The following is a 20,867-nucleotide window of genomic DNA, read 5'->3' as shown; positions in this document are numbered from 1 at the left end:
CTGAGGGAAAGTTTGCCTTTGAACCTCTCCCCCGCCACCCCCACCATCTCAAAGGTTTCCAGAACATTACAAAATGCATCAGATTCATCAGATGGTTTTTAGCCCTAGAAGACAGTGAAAAATTGTGCCTATGTTTTTTGACAAAGAGGAATCTCCATGTATATTCTTCTAGAATGTTCTCTGGAGCCTGGGAAACCTCCTTGGAAGTGACTTGCTCTACATAGGACGAGTTCTGACCTGGTCACCCAGTCTTTGAGGAACTTTCCAGGAGTGTAGGATCCATCCCATGGGGAAAGAGGCTGGAGGGTTCCAAGGTGGAAACTGTGCGACCAGGCTGCCAGGCTGAGTGGGTGATGGTGCTTTCACACAACTGCCTGGAAAGCCTCACCTGTTACTGCCTACTACCAGAGGAAGAACTTTAGAAATGAACATTTTCTCTACTTTTCAGGAAGTAAGAACTTCCTGGTGCCCATCCTCACGAATTCTGAAGTCCATGAGCCAGGAGATCAGGAATAGAAATGACTTTCCTAGTAACCTCCCTATCCTTTCTCGATTCCTTACACTGGAGGATTTTTTTTTTTTTTTTAGACAGGATCTTCCTCTGTCACCCAGGCCAGAGTGCAGTGGCATGATCATGGCTCACTGCAGCCTCGACCTCCCAGGCTTAAGCAGTCCTCCCACCTCAGCCTCCAGAGTAGCTAGAACCACAGCATGCACACTGGCTTTTTTTTTTTTTTTCTTTTTTTGTAGAGACAGGGTCTCACTAAGTTGCCCAGGCTGGTCCCAAACTCCTAGACTCAAATGATCCTCCCAAAGTGCTGGGATTACAGGTGTGAGCCATTGTGCCTGACCTACCCTGAATGATTTTAAATTTCATGAATTATTTCAAGAACTTGACCCAGCTTCTCTCCCCTGCCCTCTAGCCCATAGCAGATTATTCCTCCCCTATTTTTGTTTCCCACCCACTCCTATGACTCAACTTCCACTGTTTCACCAGTTCACAGTCTGAACTGCAAAGCAACCTAGAGGCATCAAGCAAAATGAGAAAGAAGGAAAGCAAGTACTATTTATTAAACACCCGCTCTGTGCCAAACTTGTGACTAAATTACTTTATTAAATCCTCACACAGCTGAGGATATAGATCTTTATCTTCAGTTTATAGATGAGGCAGCTGAGGCTTAAGGAGATTAAATAACTTGCCCAGGATCACACAGCTACCAAGTATCAGAGCTGGTTTTCGAATCCAGTTTTATCTGATGCCAAAACCCAGTGTTTCCCTTCCACCCTGCTTCCCCCTTGAAAACCAGGAATGAATTCACGTAGAGAATCAGACCTTGAGGAGTTGAGTTGTTCTCTATTTTCTAAAGAATTTAGTTTATACCTTCAAAAGGGCTTCCCTTTGTCTTGAGATATTCTAAGTTCCAAGTAGTCTCAAGTGGTTTTGTAGCAGGAGCTAGACTGGAAAAACTCTAGAGCTTTGTATTTCATTATAAGCATTTGTCTATTGTGTGCAGTTAGGATATAGAGAGCATAAGATGGATTCAGTGCCCTCACACTAGGGAGGCTGTATGAAGGGGAAGACAAAAATTTTATAAGCACATGTTAATGTCCCTGTCACTCTTGCTTCTGTTGCAGTGATAGCCCTCATGGAGAGACTACCTCGGTTGAAGACTCAACCCAGGATGTGACTGCAGAGCACCACACAAGCGATGACGGTACGAGGCCCTGCTTCCTGGTCAGTGGGGACACCAGGGGTGAGGCAGAAGGAAGTGATTATATATCCTGTGCATCTGATGAACCTGTCTGCCCAGTGGTCCCCTGAGGACAGGCAGAGAGCTCCCTGTCTCAATTTCATTCCCTTCCTTCCTTGGATAGGTAGCCCACCTTCTCAGATAGAATTGCTCTGTATTAAACCAGAGGTGAAGAACTAGGCCTTTCATAGTCCTTCAGCCTTCTTGCGCCACCTCCCAGCTCCTTGTCTGTCCTGAGTGCAGCATGATGTTGGTCCCTTATCATAGCCTAGACTCCTGCCAGACAGCTGGAGAACAAAGTGAAGGAAAGTTCATTTGAAAAACGGTGAGCAATCGGATGCGGTGGCTCACGCCTGTAAGCCCAGCAGTGGGAGGCCCAGGTGGGAGGATCACTTGAGTTCAAGAATTCAAGACCAGCCTAGACAACATAGCCAGACCCTGTCTCTTAAAAAAAAAAAAAAAAAAATAGCCTGGCATGGTGGTGTGCAGCATCCCTGTAGTGCCAGCTACTTGGGAGGCTGAGGTAGGAAGATCCCTTAAGCCCAGGAGTTCAAGGCTGCAACAAGCTATGATTGTGTTACTGTACTCCAGCCTGGGTGAGAGAGTGAGACCCTGTCTAAAAAAATAAAAAATAAAAATAAAAAAAAGTAAGCCTGGGGTGGGAAATAGCAGAGCTGGGTGCCCAGAACCCAATAGAAGCAAGCCAGAGGGAGTGGGAATGAGGATGCAGAAACCACATGCTTTCACGCCTACCGACTGGAAAAACTGACCCTTTCCAAAGTACAGACATGCGAGTGCCGAGCAGCCTGGTGGGCGTGCATCAAGGGGAGGAATGCTCAGCTGTCATCCTTAGGCCCCTCAGCAGTGCCCATGCTTTATGAGGGTCTGTCCAGCCAGCACATCTCCCCTGCTTCCAAAAGCTCCATACCTCCTCTGGATCACATGGGCTCTGGAGGTCTCAGCAGCTGACAAGGGGCCTCAGAATTTTCTGGGCACAAGAATGAAATGGCAACAGTCTGTGGAGCTTTCCCTGTTCCCTGCCTTGCTGGGAATTCTGCAATTCTAGGCCAGCTTTTAAAGGAGAAAAAAAAAATAGGACTGCTTATTTAGATCCTGATGTCATAAGGATCCATATGATCATTTGCTACATTCGAGGAGGGGAGTAGGTGAACTAGGAAAATGAGTAGTGGGTTAGAGCCTACCTGGTGGCCAGTGCTGCTAGAGGCTTTATATATGTTATCTCTTAACCTCTAGTGAAAAATATATGGCCACTATTTTACAGTTGAGAAAATGCAGGTCAGGGAGGTTGAGTAATGCACCCGAGGCTATAGAGAACTGAGATGGGTATATTTAGACAGGCCTTCTCTGACCAGCCTCCTATGGTGAAATCTCCAACCCCTCCTGTGCAGAAGCAGACCCACCAGCTAGGGCCGTCTAGGCATGGCCTTATTTTTAAGCAGCCTTTCCCTCTGCTTCCCAGAATAGCTGACTTTCATCTCAGGTTCCAGCTTTCTGGGAGCCTTCTCTTTGCTCTTTGATCTCTACCTGCAGCCTAGCACAGATGAAGATAATGATAACAATAAGTCATGCACACATACCACTTACTATGGGCCGGACACTGTTCTAAGCACTTTTACAAATTGTAATTCATTGACTCTTCATAACAACGTCATGAGAAAGACACTATTATTATCTCCATGTTACAGATGAGGAGACAGAAGCCCACACAAAAATAAAGATACATTGCATTTGTAAACCCCTTTTACTTTTTCAGATTACTTTCATGTGCATGTTTTTCATAGGTTGGTCACAAAATATATTTTCATATTTTGCTCCTTGAAGAGTTGGTTGGGCAAGTTATTTTCTCTTTATAGAGAGACAGAAAGCTCACATTCTACTTACTAAGGGGAATGGATAACGTAAAATATTTAGAATACAGTTTGATACATTTTCCAAAATTATTGGAATTGTTATATAATTAGAAAAGAAATAATGCTTAAAAATAGAGTATGGCAAGTTTGATGATAGACGTCAAAGCATGAAGATCTTTGGAAACACCAAAGAAGTTACTGTAGAAAGCAGGGGATGCGGCCAGGCGCGTGGCTCACGCCTGTAATCCCAGCACTTTGGGAGGCCGAGGCAGGCAGATCACGAGGTTAGGAGATCAAGACCATCCTGGCTAACATGGTGAAACCCCGTCTATTAATAATACAAAAAATTAGCTGGGCGTGGTGGCACACGTCTGTAGTCCCGGCTACTCAGGAGGCTGAGGCAGGAGAATCGCATAAACCCGGGAGGCAGAGGTTGCAGTGAGCCAAGATCGAGCCACTGCACTCCAGCCTGAGCGACAGAGTAAGACTCCGCCTCACAAAAAAAAAAAAAAAAAAAAAAAAGCTTGAGTTGTGTTTTGGTGTGTTTCATCAGGCAGATAAGAGAGAAGAAGATTCCTGGTGGAGGGAACAGTGTGAGCAAAGGCAGGTAAAAGGTGATACCAGTGCTTTCAGGATAATGGTACAGTCTGCATGAGAATTACTTGCTTTATAGATCATCCATGGCTTCGTTTTCTCCCTAAGTTATTTCCCACCACTGTAAGCTCAGCTAATTCAGCCTTTCCACCCAGTTTCCTGAGTCTGCAGGTCCCAAGAATCTGTGTTTACTTCTTTTCCACCCTTCTCAGAATGTGAGCCCATCGAGGCCATTGCCAAGTTTGACTACGTGGGCCGGACAGCCCGAGAGCTGTCCTTTAAGAAGGGAGCATCCCTGCTGCTTTACCAGCGGGCTTCCGACGACTGGTGGGAAGGCCGGCACAATGGCATCGACGGACTCATCCCCCATCAGTACATCGTGGTCCAAGACACGTACGTTGGGCCCATGGCATCTTTGGGGGTGGTCCCCAGCTGCTCAATGGGAGTGAGACTTCGTTTCTGGAGCCATAGGACTATGAGGGAGGCCAACCCCTGGGGGGTCCAGTGCAGTCTGAGGCTCACACAGTTCCTTGAAGAGCCCCCCCGCCCCACTCCCTGCACTCAGTGGAGAATTTTTTTAAAATCTCTCCACTATCTGCACCCCCTGCAAATCACCCCCTAATCCAGTCATTTCAGAAACCTGCCAGCCAGCCAGCACTCATCCATATTTATACCTGATGAGTGATAACAAGGGGTTTTTATTTGACCACCTATATTTCTTTTCTCGAAAGATCAGGCTGGGAAAACATTTTTGCTTCTCTCTTTTTTTTTTAAACAACTATGCTCACCCCAACTTGTTGAGCCACTCTTCCACTTGCAAATTAAAATGACTGGTTTTCTAGGAGAAATCCGGCTTAAGCAGCCTTATGGAAGTGACCTAGTTCATTTAACCGAGATGAGGTTGATTTGGGGTAAGATGGGGGAAGGAGGGAAAAGGATGTCAAGGAACAAAGGAAACCTGAACTGATCCCAGAGAGATCTCGTCTGAAAGGCTGTTGGTTGATTCTCACACTTTGAAGCAGTTGTCCCGTGGGCCCACCCAAGCCTGCCCCCTGTCCCCAGCTCCCCTCCCTTGGATACGATGCTGTCAGTGTTTTTAGTCCTTCCCTTAATATTATTTTTTAAAGGTTGATATCCTGAGTGAGTCTGCACCCTCCCAGCCTCTTCCCGGCTCGTTCTGCAGGGAAATCCTCCCTCTGTTGATAGCATCGCAAACCTGGTGGCAATCTGTGCGTGGACAGGACCCTCCCAAATTTAGCATTATGACTTCACCACAGGATCAAGAGAAGATGAATTGTGGGGGAGAAGGGGCTTTCTTTGTCATCAGTAGCCAGAGGGGCCAGGAGAGCAGTGGAGAGACCTGGGACCGGCTTGGATGCTCTGAGCGGGGCTAGAGGTGCTACGACAGTGTGTGGCGGTGTCCTGCCACGACGCCGCCGTCTCCAGAGCCACCACACAGTTGACTGTCCTTACCCGGCAGTGCTCAGGACCTCAGCCGATAAACCACAACCTGGACTTGCCGCCTCCTTCTCCAGGAGGCCGCCCCAGCACGGCCTCCCCAGGAAGCAGCATGGGGTAGAAGGCAGATGCCTCGAATCCAGGTGTCCCCTAGCCACGCTTTCCCGAGGAGCTGAGGAGCCCGCAGAACTCAGCGGATTATTTATTTTTATTTAAACGACCCTTCAAAGGCCCTTAGGTTTCCTTGCCTCTGCTCACAGAACTAGCCCAGCCAGGTGTCGCTGCTGCCTCAGAGCTGTGTGGGGTCGCGTGTGTGTCGGGGGGCCATCTTGCCGATTTAACACTGCTTTTTGTGTTGTTGTTGTTTTCCCTCCTCCCTGCCTGCCTGCCCCTTCTCCCCCAGCGAGGACGGTGTCGTGGAGAGGTCCAGCCCCAAGTCTGAGATTGAGGTCATTTCTGAGCCACCTGAAGAAAAGGTGACAGCCAGAGCGGGGGCCAGCTGTCCCAGTGGGGGTCATGTAGCCGATATTTATCTTGCAAACATCAACAAGTAAGCTCTGCTTTTCATTTTCTGCTCCCCTGAATGACTTGCAACACCCAGCCTCACCCTCTGGCCTAACCCCCATCTCCATTCCTGTGCTGCACGTAGGGCTCCCAGCTCCCCCAGCCTAACAGTTTGCATGTGGTCATTGCTGCTGCAAGGCGGACAGGGCTGAGGACGCTGCTACAAGCCTCGGGGCAGGTCCAGGTCTCCAGCTAGCTGCCCTCGTGCTGTGGAAGGGTGCTTTACTGTGTGTTCCCGCAGTGTCTGTCCACCCAGACCTTTGTGGCAGTCTTACAGCTAAAACTTTGACCAAAGCTTTGGTCACTTTATGCAACCTGGTTTTGTACTGTTTCTCAGAGGTGCCTTCTTTTTTCCAATCCATACTCAAATAATAGTCTTTGATGTCTGTCTTCCTTGACCCATGTTCGTGCAAAGATTCAGAGTCTGTGTGTGGCTTCTACTAGGCTGATGTTACACCAGGTGGGTTTATTGAGATATCATGTGTCTGTTCCTCCCCCTGTCCTGCATTCACTCCTGTGGAGGAAAGGAGGCCACGATGTCCCTAAGGAAAGCTTTGTCCTGAGCTCTTCATTCATTGGCTAACCCCTAGCTCCCTTTTCTTCTGCCCTTTCACACCAGGAGAAATAATTTTCCATTTTGTTCCCATTGCTTTGGCCTTTTGTATTATTCCACCCCCTTAGTCCCTTTGCAGATCCCCACTCCTGCTCAGCAGGCTCTTACCTCTGACCCCCAGCTTTCATTGTGGCTGTTAGCAACATCCTGGGGTTTAAACTCCACCCACGCCCGATCTGGCTGCCCAGAGGGATTCTACGCCTGCGTGCTGCCGCCTCCCCAAGAGGCATTCAGGTTATTGGAGAACTAATCTCATCTCAAGGGGCCAGACACCAAGTCCCAAAGCCTACAGACCTCTTTCCGCCAGACCCTGAAACCTGGCCCCGTGCCAGCAGGATGACAAGCCCCAGGGCGCTCCTGATGAATATGGATTGGAGATGATGTACAGTTTTTATTCCCCTCTGGCTTTTGAGGAATGAAATGATTTGCACTTTGAAAACCTGTTAACCGTAGCCTCTGGACACTGAGACTGGAAGGAGAATAAAGGATGCTTGTTGTTTTTAAACTATACCAGGTTTCCCAGATCTCTTGGCTTTTTTCCACCCAGACGGTAGCAGGGGGAGTGGTTGGGGCACGTGGCTCTTTTCCATCTCTTTCACCCTCAAGTTAGTAAAGTCGTTTATTCAGATCACTTACTTAGTGTAGTTATAATTTAATTCAGACCAGTTAAAAAAAAATTGAGGAGTTTCTGTTTCCCTCCAGCACGCTGCCCTGCTGGGCGGGCAAGCTAATATCAAGGAACTATGGGCTAATCACATTTTTTTCCTTAGTTACAATTCTATGTTAAATTATAACCCTACAGTCAAAAGGTCGTGATCCTATAATTAACTCAGAAACCAAGGCGGGGTTGGGGGAGGAAGACTTAGATAATTAGTTAAGTACATATTTTTAAGCCATCATATATTTGATGCCATTTGTGCATAGAAATTGTAGAGAGTAATAACTGAAATGGTGAAAAAAAAAAAGAGTATCTGGTAGAAAGTTAAGGTGGTTCCCTTGAACTCCTTGCTTGCTGGTGTCAGGAGTCTTGGGATGGGGTTCTTGGAGGACAAGCCTCATCACCTGGTGGGTGGGTGAGCGGCGGCCCCTGGGCGTGTCTGGCCCTTAGGAGTGAGTCGGCCTTTCAGTCTTACCTCCTGCCCCCCACACCACTCCTCCTCCCAAATTTCTTCAGTTTCCTGAGTGCCCAGGTTCTCTCTCACCCCTGGGCCCTCACGCCTGCTGTCTACTCACCTGGTCACCTCCTCCTGTCCCTTCAAGACTCAGTCCAAAGACTTAGCTCTTTGGGGAAGCCATTCTGACATCCCTGAGTTCCCCAGGCTAAGTGAGGTGCCCTTATGCTGTATTCCAAAGGCACTTTGAGTACCTTTTGGTACTCACGCTGCACTCAGATCCCCCACCAGATTGAGCTCCTTGAACCTAGGAACTATATCTTCCTTTTCTTTACATCCCCAGGGCCTAGCCCGGGACATGGCACACCACAGCCACCCCATAAATCTGTCTTCTCAGCAGTTTCAGCCCATGAGTCAGCCATCCTCAAGCAGAAAAAGGAAATCAGCAAAGAGCTATTAGGGTGTGGCACTTCCATTTAATTGTACACATTTATTAAGTATCTACTGTTGTGCCAAGCACTGCTGGTGGTTATTCAGAGATAAAAAAGACGAGGTCCCTGATCTCAGAGCTCACAGTCTGGCAAGGTAAAGACCCTATAGATGGGTAACTGACAGGTAGCATCAGATGCTCTGAAGGTACAGAGGAGGGAGGGGTCCATTCTTCCTGCAACTGGAGTTAGTGGTGCAGTGATGCCAGTGCAGTTGGAGTTAGTGGTGCCAGGGAAATCCTTGCAGAGAGGGGGTTCATTTCAGCAGGGCCTTAGAAGACTCAGAACATCCTTTTTCCACTCGAGAGCGGCTGACTCACAAGCCTAAAACTGCCAAGTGGACAGATTCACGGAGTGGCTGATACATGCCAGGTCGTGGGCCAGGCCCTGCAGGCAGAAAGATGAGGAAGACCTCAGCAGTGAACAGGACTGGGACTGGCTTAGAGCACTGTTCCCACCTCACAAACCAGCTCCTTGTCTTCAGAGTCTGACCCCTTCCCTCCTTCCACCTCAACTCCTGCCTCAGCCCCCATCTCTCTTAGATTCAAGATCAGAGCTGTTCAGCAGCCATCCAAATCAGAAGTTTCATTGCCTCTTAGATTAGACCTTTTCAGATCTGATTCCAAGACAAAATGAAATTATCCAGCAGCAGGCAACACCCATGTAATTAGGATTCTGCCAAGCCGTTTTGTCTGAGAGCCCGAAGTGGTCTGAAACAAATTCGCCCAGATCCAGGGTTCAGCCCAGTGCTCGGTGACTTGGGAGTCATGTAGAAGTATTTCCACACTAAGAAAACGCACAAACTGGGCCCCAACTCTGCAGTATTGCTGCCTCTTGAAAACTATTCTGCTCCATGCCTACAGAATAAGCAACAACGGCCTCTTGCCAGAGCCCAAAACAGTTACAGTCTTTTTGGAAAAAGAGACATGCTAAAATTTAGAAAAGTTAACTATCCTCTTACCAGCAATCCTGACCTCTTTGGTGATGGTGAGACTTCTCCTACCTGGGGCCTTAGGTTTCTGTTCATGGCAGGTCACAGAAGGGGCCTTTCCATGAATCTCTTTCCCATTAGAAACTTTCGCTTAATCAGACATTTTTTCTGACAGCAACTTACATCTTGACAACACAAAGCCCGTGACCACCAAGTAAGTATCCACTTCTCCTTCACCCAGCTTGGGGGTGGCAAGGGAATGAAGACATGGAGAATGCAAGAGAAGATGAAGCCGAGGAGAGAACGAGTTCTGTGTCCCTCTCCTTCTGAAGTCCCTGGGTGCCAACATGTGCCCCCTCCCACTTGTCCTAGCTTCCTTGGAGCCAGGGCTCCCTGATCACACTGCCCTTTCTGTTTGTGATTGAAGGCAAAGGAAGCGTCCAGAATCTGGGAGCATCCGGAAAACTTTTCGGAGTGACAGCCATGGGCTGAGCAGTTCCCTGACTGACTCCTCCTCCCCAGGGGTGGGGGCTAGCTGCCGCCCATCCTCCCAGCCCATCATGAGCCAGAGTCTCCCCAAAGAAGGGCCAGATAAGTGTTCCATCAGTGGGCACGGGAGCCTCAACTCCATCAGCCGCCACTCATCCCTGAAGAATCGGCTGGATAGTCCACAGATCCGGAAGACTGCCACAGCAGGAAGGTCAAAAAGCTTCAATAACCATCGGCCCATGGACCCTGAGGTCATTGCTCAGGTAACTGTGGGCTCCTGGACAGACAGCCTGAGTCTACATTCATCACTACCACTTAGTGCCACCCACCTAATTATGACAGGACTTGAAACAGAATGATTATTTTGTATGTGATATACTGAGTATATGTCCACTCTGGACATGTGGACCCGATAAGACAGCTTAATAAGAAGTCTGCCTGTCCCTCTCTCCCCAGGAAGAACCTAAAGACAGAATAAAAGAAACCTAGCTTCTTGCTCATACACTGGCTATTAGGAAGGCTGTTGTAATTTTTAAGCCAGTATTAAGAGTATTTTGATAGCCCAAGTTTTGAGTCTAAAGACCTTGGTAGACTTTAGTGAAACTGCCCGACTGTTGAGGCTCAGGTGTAATCCTGGTCACATTTTTATATTGCTGTGCCCATCACCATCATCCCGATTCCTAAGGCTAGTCTCTGGTACCAAGTGGGTAGATGATCAATTAAGAACCTGCACCTGGTCTTAAAGACCTAAAAAAATACTCTGGCTGCAGAGAGCTCTGTTAACCAAAAGGATTTGCAGCCCAAGCCTCCAGAGGCTATAGAGATGAGCTCCCTGGTTGCAGGGTCTTCCTTCTGTGTATGCACCACACTGATGACTCTCTGTTTTCCATGAAATATTAGAGATCCAACCCCACCTCTAAAAATCCGACTACCGGGGCCACTCCAAGCAGTTCACTCAGACGTCTCTCCCAACTATATAATTTTCATTAGACCAGGTAGGAACTAAGGGCTCATTGTTGCCTTCTTATCTCAGCTGAGTTGAGATTCTCCTTACCCCATCTTCCAGGGGGTGATAGAGGCTGGGCATGGTCTCTCTTGGCTTAATTGTGGTTCTCTGCTTACGGAGATGGACCTGGCAAGCCCAGTATTGAGCTACAGGCCTGAGATGTCTTGCTTTGCTAGCCTTCTATTCTGTGCCTCTATTTAAGCTCTTGGCTGCAATCTGCCTTGCACTACGGGAATCCTCCCAGCTCCCTCCCTAGCCAGGTGTTAATAGGAATGTCAGGAAAGATAGACAGCTGGGACAGACTAGCTGTAGAGTGCAACGGAGGAGGGAGATGGAGTTCTTCCTGAGCATTTTAAAGGTTTGAGAATGTCATAGGGATGAGTGAAATTGAATCACTGTGAACAGAAAGCATGCATCACTCTGTAGGACAAAGAAACCTTAACCAGAGACCTTCGCTTAGAATGTGTAAAATCTTTCCATGTGAACCTAATCCCAAGAAGAAATCCTGTGGTAGTTTGGGGGTGCCAGACACAGGTTTATGGGGAGGGAGCGGAGAGCTGGGAAGTCTCGCTGGAAGGCAGCTGGCTTGCATACAAAGGTTCTTTGGTTCTGCCTTGAGTCCCTGGGCTAGGACTGCTGTTGGCTAAAGATCTAGAGGGTTCCATTGATTTGCAGGCAATTGATTCACCTACGTGGGCTTTGGCTCCCCCTCCTGGTCACTCTTTGGTCCCCTCAGTGGTGATGGCTGGAAGGAAATGGTTTCAAATTGGACACTGCCCTGAGTTGGGGAGGAGGGGCGGGGGGAGGTGTCTTGGGCTCCTGCAACTTTCCTCAGCCCCTGAGGAGGAAGGACTAACCCTCTTCACCTTTGGCCTTGAAGTCCAAGAGAATAAAGATCATATATCATCTCTACCACTTTTTAAAAAAGTGTTTATTATGTACAATTTCAAACCTACCCAAAAGCAGAGAGAACTGGATAACAAATCCCCATGTACTCATGACCAAACTCCTGGCCATTCTTACTTTGTCCATGTTTCTCTTCCCCACTAGATTATATGTCACTTCATCGATAAGTATTTCAATATCTATCTCTAAAATCTAGGGTCTCTAAAAAAAATCAATTACTTTTTCTAAAGGAAAAAAAAATCTCATGACAATGAAAATCTCTCCGTCCCCCTTTCCCCACTTTCTGAGCATTCATATGTTCAAGGATTTGGGCCAAGTACAATAATCTGGACATCTTACGGTCGCTTTCTTCATGCCTTGGCCTGTGTTGTTGAAACCGGCTCCTTGGAGAATTCTCCCCTCATTTGCCTCACCTCCTCCTTTTTCCTGTTTTGCAGGATATTGAGGCAACAATGAACTCGGCCCTGAATGAGCTACGGGAGCTAGAACGGCAGAGCAGTGTCAAGCACACCCCTGACGTGGTTCTGGACACCTTGGAGCCCCTCAAAACCTCCCCAGTGGTGGCCCCCACGTCGGAGCCCTCCAGCCCTCTGCACACCCAGCTCCTCAAGGACCCCGAGCCCGCCTTCCAGCGCAGCGCCAGTACTGCTGGGGACATCGCCTGCGCCTTCCGGCCTGTCAAGTCTGTCAAGATGGCTGCCCCAGTCAAACCACCAGCCACACGGCCCAAGCCCACTGTCTTCCCCAAAACAAATGCCACTAGCCCTGGTGTCAACTCCTCAACTTCCCCACAGTCTACTGACAAGTCTTGTACTGTCTGAGGGATAATAATTTAATTGTTCTAGACAAGGGGACTGTAGGGACTGACTGTTATTAAAATCTTCCTATTTAACTAGCTTGGGGACTTCAGTTGAAAATTAGGTTCTAAGTTGTTCTTGCAGGAATTAGCCTCCCCGTGTCTCCCAAAACCTTGAGAATGAAACCCTTGGTATCGCCTCTCCCTTCCCACTGCCCTCTGCTTCCCCCAGTCGTCATAATTCAACCAGCTGCAGTCCATACCGTTCTTAGGTTAGCCAGAGACAGGTTTTCATTATCAGGTCACTGTGAAATCTGGTAAGGCAGTCCTGAGGACATGGGCTCAAGTCTCAGTCCGTTCACACCACGGGGATGCCTTGACCAGATGGTTGGCTACTACCATCCAGCTTTCAGTGGCATCTTGCTTTGGGAACTGATTATAGAGAATCATGTATAGTCCAGTCTTCATTTTACACACACACACATATTTTACACACACACACACACATTACATACACACACACACACACACACACACGTTTTTCTAGTCTCTGGCATGTGTAGCCTCTCCTGGTCATAGACCCGTCTCTTTGTAAGTTATTGTGGCAGTTCACACAGTAGCCACCAGGGGTCTCTGTTTCCGTTACAAACTTTGTTCTGTCTGGGCCAGAGAACCTAGCCTTTGAAATCTCTCCATCATATGAAACAACAGGATGGGACAATCCCGTAACCTGTTTGGGGTTGGGGGCTTTCTCTCTGTGTTCTTTCCATTGATGTGAATTGGTCATTGGTGTTTGCTCTTGCTCTCCTCCATCCCCTAGAAGTACACCCCAGTCTTATTAAGGAGCTTTTAAAGTTTTTCTGAATGTATAGACATTTCTCGGGTTCCTACCTTTGTCTCTGATGGACCATTTTCCATTTAAGACATTTTCCTGTATAAGACAGTTTTATAGCTGGTTCCTTTTAGGGTAAAGAGTCTTCAGAGAGTTTTATTGTGTCTATGGCAGGTTTGGAAAAGGTAAGAAATGGGTCCCTTTTCCTCCTAATGTTTTTGGCGCATAAAACATAAAATTCATTATCCTATTAAAAAATTAAATTCAGCTTTGCTAATCCAGAAATTGTTCCCAAATGAAAACTTGTTTTAAGTCCACCCCTTAGTTTGGTTATTTTACAAGTTCTCTCTTCAGGGACCAACAGGGGCTTAGAGGGCCTTAGTTAGATTAAAGGGACACCCTACCTCTTAAAACCAGTTTTCATTTATCCAAACAAGGACAACTAAGGGAACTCTGACCGCACAGGCTCTCAAGTCTTCCCAAGGCCAGAATCTAAAGAAAATTAAAATTTGAATGCTGAATATTTTGGCTCTACTCTGGCCTTTTTTCTGGTTGCCTTCCAAGATGCACAAATCATACCTTTGTCTGCTCCAATTAAGTCTCCAAACCTGGTGCCCGTGGTCCTGGCCCCCCCTAGCATCATGCTATCCCAGGAGTACCAGGATCAGACACATCCACAGCCAGGCTCATGGGTCGCAGACAGCAACTTGAGTTAAAGCTGAAACTCATCCTTCTTCTCTGTGTTTTCTGGTTTCAAAGCTGCACTTATATTTTAGCCTTATTATTTTCTGTAGTTCCAGAGAGATGGTGGGTTGCCATTCAGGTAGGAAAATCTGAGTTTTCTTATCTTTGACCTAGAAGAGATTCTTTTTGGACCAACATGCAAAATTGGTAGTTAGATCTATGGAAAGTGGTAGGATTTTTTTTTTTAATCCTGTGCAAAGGAAAAGAGGTGCTTTGTGGGAAATCACTAATAAGAAGGCTAACCTGCAGCACCAGAGAAACATTTCCAAGTGCTAGGCAGGAGAACTGAAGAACTGCTTCAGTGAAGGGAGTCAGCCTGGAAGAGGCAACCCACAGTCTTGGTTTTTGTTGCTGTTTGCTGACCTGTTCTTGCCTGTCACCTGGGCCTACACAGGTCCTGAGCCAACAGGGGGCTTTCATACCCAAGGATCTGTTTCCTTGCTGAAAATGAAACCCCATCTTTCACTTTACATTCCTTTCAATCCAACTGATCAAAACTGGTGCCCACACTTGCCCTTTCTCCCTCTCTCCAGCACACTCCCCTCTAAGAAAGTAAAAGCAAAGCTTTCTTAATGGCAACGCTTTGGGCCTGTTCTGTTGCTCCTGCCTTATTTCTCTTTCAACCCTGTACACGACTCGTATTCACCATCCCCTTGATCAGTGTCCATCCGCGCTAATTTGCATCATAAACTGAACAGTGTGTGAGTGATCACCTACTAAACCCAACTCTGGGGACAGAGCTGTCTTCCCCATCTCTGGTGCTCCTGACACCTGTGAGATGGTCCTGTCGAGAGCACTAGGAACCGGTAGGAGGAGAGTCCTTCTCGGCAGAGCTCACTGCAAACAACTGGAATTGAGGTTGCACACTGTGATTTTTACACCGAAAAGCCAAAAGGAGCTGGCCATCCAGGGCCTAGGGAGACCAGCCTTCCTCAGCTATGCTTGCCGAAACCAGCATGATGCTTCAAAGAGCCCTGCTCCACCCCTCATGGCATGGATCCTTTTCCTGGTGTGGACTCTGAAGGGTCAGTCTTTGGGGAAGAGAGGTGGGGTGGGGCTACTAGCATCCCATTTTAGAAAGTAGAGGAGTTTGTAGCCAGCAGCCTGTAAACTGGAAACACTGGTCTCAGCCAACCTCCTCAGGGCGCCCTGGCTTCTCCCCAAGGAGATGAGGAGCGGTGATGCCAGCACCAGGATGCGCAGAGCACTGGAAGGGCTGGTGCAGATCTACTTCCTGTGCAGAAGAGAAGTCACATCTTCCAGGGAATCGCAATGTTGTGGCGTCTGACTTGTATGTCACATTTGTGTAAAATGGTATATTCTTTAAAATAGTGTTGATAACTGGAATATTGTATGTATGCTTGGAGATGCTTTGTGTGAACCTAAGACTGTCACTCAACAGATGTTGGATTGGGGAAAATCCAAAGCACAACTTCAAAATAAAATACATTTTTAGGTTTCGATGCTGCAGTTCATATCCCTTCTCTCCTCTCTGAAATCTCTGATTCAGCACTCCAGCTGCCCAGGAGGGATTTTGATTCGTCTGTGCTAACAGAGCCCTGCCTGGCAACAGAGAGAGCAACGAGATGACCTTACAGCCAGCCACCTTCTCCCTCCCCATCAAGGCACAGCACACTTGCATTTAGAATGGGAGGTTTTTTCCCCAGCATTTCCATTTAGCCTGTGTGTGGATTCTCATAGGATTTGTGGAGAGTCTTCCAGCTCACCATTGGACTGCCTGTTGCCATGAGAACCATTTCCTTCACAGAATCCACCTTCTTCATTTTCAATAAGGACTGTTCTCATTTCTATCTCTAGTCAGATTTCCTCACTTCAGGGAGTGGGGCCTAAGAAGTTGCTTAGAAACTTGACAAGCTACAACCAAGTGTGACTAGAGATTCTGTTTCTCCCACAACCAAAGCCCTGAGTCATTCTGCCTTTGACAGCCCCCTGCCTCTGGGAGAAAAGCTGACCAATATGCTTGTGCTGTTGGTGGGAGTGGGGGATACAGGTGATGTTTTCTCTCCTACAGATTGTGAGTCTAGCAGAGCTTAAGTTCAAGGGTGAAGTTATTTCAAGGTAACAACTTCAAACAAATCCTAGAGCCCCTAGGGCTGACACTTACTTTTAGCAGGCTTGTTCTAATACCAGATGCCCCTGGGGATGGATCACATCTTTCCAAGTGGGTACCCTGTGTTGAGTGATAATGCAAGGAGTCCTACCCCCAGCTCTAGACAGGACACTTTACAACCCCTTCTTAGGTTTATCATCCCTATCCATTACTCGTGTATCTTTTATTCAGCTCTGCTATGCCCTTCCAGCCTACTGTCTCTTCCCTTCCCCTGTTTTCATGGAACCGCTACATCTTGAGCTTCTCTTGCTGGGCCCTTGGCCTCGGGCAAGTCAAGGCCAAGGCTGCTGTGCCACTCTGTGGTAGGAATGAATTCTCCCTGAGTGCAGGGAGAATAGGGATGGCCAGGAGCACCCCGTAATAGCTGTGACATGGAGCCAGTTTGTAGACTGTGAGCAGGGGACCAAAGAGCCCCTTTTCAGAGGGTCCTGAGGCAAAGGCAGGCTATGCTTTTTAGGTCCTCTTTATCCATATATGGTTCTTTTTATCTCATATGTCCTGATGGGGGCTGGATGGAAACTAGTGGCAATGAACACTGTCAAAACACAAGCCCATTCCATCCAGATAGAAACCAAAAATAGAGACCAGATGTATGTGAATTTAGGAAACAGTCTTTTAAGACTATCTAACCTAAATGTTTATATCAATCAAACTTGTCCAGCCCGCAGCCCAGGATGGCTTTGAATGTGGCCCAACACAAATTCATAAACTTTCTTAAAACATTGAGATTCTTTTTGCAGTTTTTTTAGTTCATCCGCCATCATTAGTGTTAGTGTATTTTATGTGTGGCCCAAGACAATTCTTCCAATGTGGCCCAGAGAAGCCAAAAGATTGGAATCCCCTGATTTATATTCATAGGTATATGACGTTTCCTTTTACTCAGCAGTTAGCAACCTTGGCATATTACATATACTAAAGACAGTCATTTAGTCAATCAACATTAAGCTTCTCTCTGTGCAAGCACTGTCATATGGTACTGAACAGAAAAAAAAAACAGGTAATGGAGCTTTCTAATGAGAAAGGACAGATAAAGAAGCAAAATGAGTATTACTCTGAAAATGAAACTGTAATAAGATAGAAGTTGTTCAGGAAATGAAGTATTCTGCTTGATCTGGCAAGGCTGACATGACCGGTAGACATCTAAGTGGAAATATCAGGTAGACCCTTGGATGTATGAATTTGGAGTTTTGGGGGTAGATAATACCTGAAAACGTATTAGAAGCTATTACATTATAGATGTGTTCAAACAGAGATTCCCAGGAAGAACATGGAGATGGAAAAAAGAGAAGGTCCCGATCATTAGAAATGCAGCAGAGGGGCAGGGCGCAGTGGCTCACACCTGTAATCCAGCACTTTGGGAGGCCAAGGCGGTGGATCACCTGAGGTCTAGAATTCGGGACCAGCCTGACCAACATGGAGAAACCCCGCCTCTACTAAAAATACCAAAAAAAAAGTAGCTGGGCGTGGTGGTACATGCGTGTAATCCCAGCTACTCAGGAGGTTGAGGCAGGAGAATCGCTTGAACCCGGGAGGTGGAGGTTGCAGTGAGCCGAGATCACGCCATTGCACCCCAGCCTGGGCAACAAGAGTGAAACTCTGTCTCAAAAAATAAAAAAAGAAAGAAAAGAAAAGAAAAAAGAAGAGAAAAAAAGAAATGCAGCAGAGGAAGGGGGCCAGCAAAGAAGGCGGAATGAGCAAGTGGCAAAGAGGTAGGTGGCTGGGAAAGCAGAGAGTCACAGACAGCAGGAGAGGACAATGCTTCAACAAAGCGGGGAATCTGCTGTTGAATGCCAATGGGGTAAAGTGAGGCTGGCGTAGAAAGGGAATCATTGGTGACCTGGACAAGAGCATTTTCAGCAGAGGGGGAATGAGTACAACTGGAGTGGGTTAGGTGGCAAATGGGAAGGGAAAAAGCAGTAACTTGACAACTCGTTGAATGGGGAGGGGAGCATCAAGAGACAAGGGTAAGATGGGCAGTGCAGAGGTGCATTTGTTTGGTGGGGTGGGCAGGACGCAGTAGAACGGGAAGAATGAATGTGCAGGAGAGGAGAGGGTGAGCTGCAGGGCACAAGCGGGAGGGTTGGCCATGGCCACTAGAAGAGGCTCAAGAAGAGGCACTTCCTGCTGTCGCGTGGGAGGGAAGGCAGGTGAGTACAGACACAGGGCAGGCAGTGGATGTGGGGGAGGAAATGAGGGAGCTCCCTTCTGATTGCTTCTTTTATCTAAGCGAAATTTAAGGCAAGGTCCTTAGCTGACAGTATAGGAGGGAACAGTGCAGAGGAGGTTTGAAGAGTGAAGACAATGAGAGAAACACTTGCTTTTCCTCGAAGAGAGATGATGCTGGCACCGGTGCCAATTTCCTTCAGTGGCCTGGATGCTGCCTCACAGCTTGTCCCACTGCTTGGGGCCATAGCAGCAAGCCTGCCTGCAGTGTTTGTCCCTCCTTCCGCACCCAAAGCTCCTGGCCAGAGCTGACCCCTGAAGGTGACTAGGAGCCGGGCTCTGAGACCTCGTCGCTCAGCCCTTCGCCCTTGTGACTGAGCATAGCAAATACGTGTGGCCTGGCAATGCCCCCCAGCCTCTTCCATATGCATCCCCACCAGCACCCAAGTCCTTTCCCCTCCCCTTTAAGGCACTGGGCAGGCGAGTCAGCTGTGAAAAACTGGCTCAAGCCCCTTGGGGCGGAAAAAGAAATTAATATCTTTTCAGAGCGGATCAGGTGCCAGGAGCTTCATCTCATTTTACTTTCAAACCAGCCCTATGAGAAACGTTAAGTGACGCGCTAGGGTCATCCACAGTAGGTGGTAAAATCTGAACTCAAACCTCCATGGCAATGGAGCTAGCCCCTGCCCTTCCCACTATATTTTTGGCCTCTTTGTAGAAGTCACATGAGATTTGCTTTCTGACAGCTGCTGTCAAGGGCCACCCTCTTCCGCCTCTGGTCCTTGCACTACCCTTGAATTGCCACTTCTATTTCTAGGACCCCTCAGAGCCACTTGGGAACACATGGTGGGGACTCTTACAGACTTCCTCTTCCCTTCTGGAGCCTGCCAGCCCCCTGCACCTTCTCGGATGCAACCGGCTGTGCTATCGGCTGGGGCACAGGCAAGACATTGCTTCACAGTGTCCACACAGAGGATGTGACCTCACAGAGGATGCCCAAGGAAACTTGATCTGTCACGGCACATGGCTCCAGGCCACCTCTACCTCTCCCCCTTTTCTCAGCCTCAGTCCAGCTCTTCTCATGCTTCTGTGCCTCTGCACATGTGCCCACAGCCTGGAATTCCATTCCCCTAGCCCCCTCTCCTCTGCCTAACTCCCCTCTTCCTAAAGTCTGGCCAAGCAACCCTTCTGGAAAGCCCTTCTTGATCACCTTCCTCCCCGCTGCCCGTCTGCCACTCATAGCATCTGCCATGCCATCCTGGACCTCCAGGCTCCTGATGGGATGCCCAGCCTTTATGTGCCTGCCTCATAGTAGGTGCTAGACACATGGTAGTTGCCTTTGAATGTGCTAAATATGCTGGGAAAGAGATTGATGGAGAGAGGAAAGGAAGAGTGCTGGTGAGGACCCAGCAGGTTCATCAGGGAAAAAAGTGGGTAAACATTACGGATCGTCTAAGTTATGTAGCAAACCTCGGTGCCCTAAAGCAACAAAGGCTGATTTCTCACCAAAGCCAATGTCCCTTGTGGACCAGCAGGGGAACTCAGCTCAGGACAGTCACTCAAGGACCCAGACTAACAGAATCACACTGCCAGAAAGTAGAGCTCTGGGAGGGTCTTGCATCAGGAAATAAATGCTTTGGTGGGGAACTCACATGCTCCCCCCATCATGAAGTAACTAGGATGTGCGGTTCTCCCATGTGCCAGGCAGGCAGAAACCTGGGAAGACTAGGCTGGGTGCAGTGGCTCACACCTGTAATCCCAGCACTTTGGGAGGCCGAGGCACGTGGATCAGGAGGTTGGGAGATCGAGACCAACCTATTCAATCCACCTCACCAACCACACAGTGAAACCCCATCTCTACTAAAAATACAAAAAATTAGCCAGTGGCTCACGCCTGTAATCCCAGCACTTTGGGAGGCCGAGGCAGGTGGATCAGGAGGTTGGGAGATCGAGACCAACCTATTCAATCCACCTCACCGACCACACAGTGAAACTCCATCTCTACTAAAAATATAAAAAATTAGCCAGTGGCTCACGCCTGTAATCCCAGCACTTTGGGAGGCCGAGGCAGGTGGATCAGGAGGTTGGGAGATCGAGACCAACCTATTCAATCCACCTCACCGACCACACAGTGAAACTCCATCTCTACTAAAAATATAAAAAATTAGCCAGTGGCTCACGCCTGTAATCCCAGCACTTTGGGAGGCCGAGGCAGGTGGATCAGGAGGTTGGGAGATCGAGACCAACCTATTCAATCCACCTCACCAACCACACAATGAAACTCCATCTCTACTAAAAATACAAAAAGTTAGCCGAGCGTGGTGGTGCGTGCCTGTAGTTCCAGCTACTTGGGAGGCTGAGGCAGAACAATCACTTGAACCCAGGAGGCAGAGGTTGCAGTGAGCCGAGATCATGCCA

General features: G+C 48.1%; 1 protein-coding gene across 9 annotated transcripts in view; it reads left to right on the top strand.

The window, feature by feature from the left end:
- The window catches only part of SRGAP2 (SLIT-ROBO Rho GTPase activating protein 2), a 253,770-nt gene extending 238,154 nt beyond the window's left edge, over nt 1-15,616 (top strand). For 3 of the 9 annotated variants that reach the window (XM_055234718.2, XM_055234719.2, XM_063613643.1), the window contains exons 19-23: nt 1,636-1,715; nt 4,429-4,609; nt 6,078-6,224; nt 9,810-10,134; nt 12,221-15,616. In XM_055234718.2, coding sequence (XP_055090693.1) covers nt 1,636-1,715; nt 4,429-4,609; nt 6,078-6,224; nt 9,810-10,134; nt 12,221-12,604 — 1,117 coding nt within the window. In that variant the 3' untranslated portion in view covers nt 12,605-15,616. The other 6 variants (XM_055234723.2, XM_055234724.2, XM_055234725.2 and 3 more) reach the window with 4 other exon arrangements.
- The last annotated feature ends 5,251 nt before the right edge of the window (nt 15,617-20,867 follow it).

The sequence above is a fragment of the Symphalangus syndactylus genome, chromosome 19 (genome assembly GCF_028878055.3).
Source record: "Symphalangus syndactylus isolate Jambi chromosome 19, NHGRI_mSymSyn1-v2.1_pri, whole genome shotgun sequence".
Taxonomy (NCBI): Eukaryota; Metazoa; Chordata; class Mammalia; order Primates; family Hylobatidae; genus Symphalangus; species Symphalangus syndactylus.
This window is presented reverse-complemented; position numbering and strand designations above follow the sequence as displayed.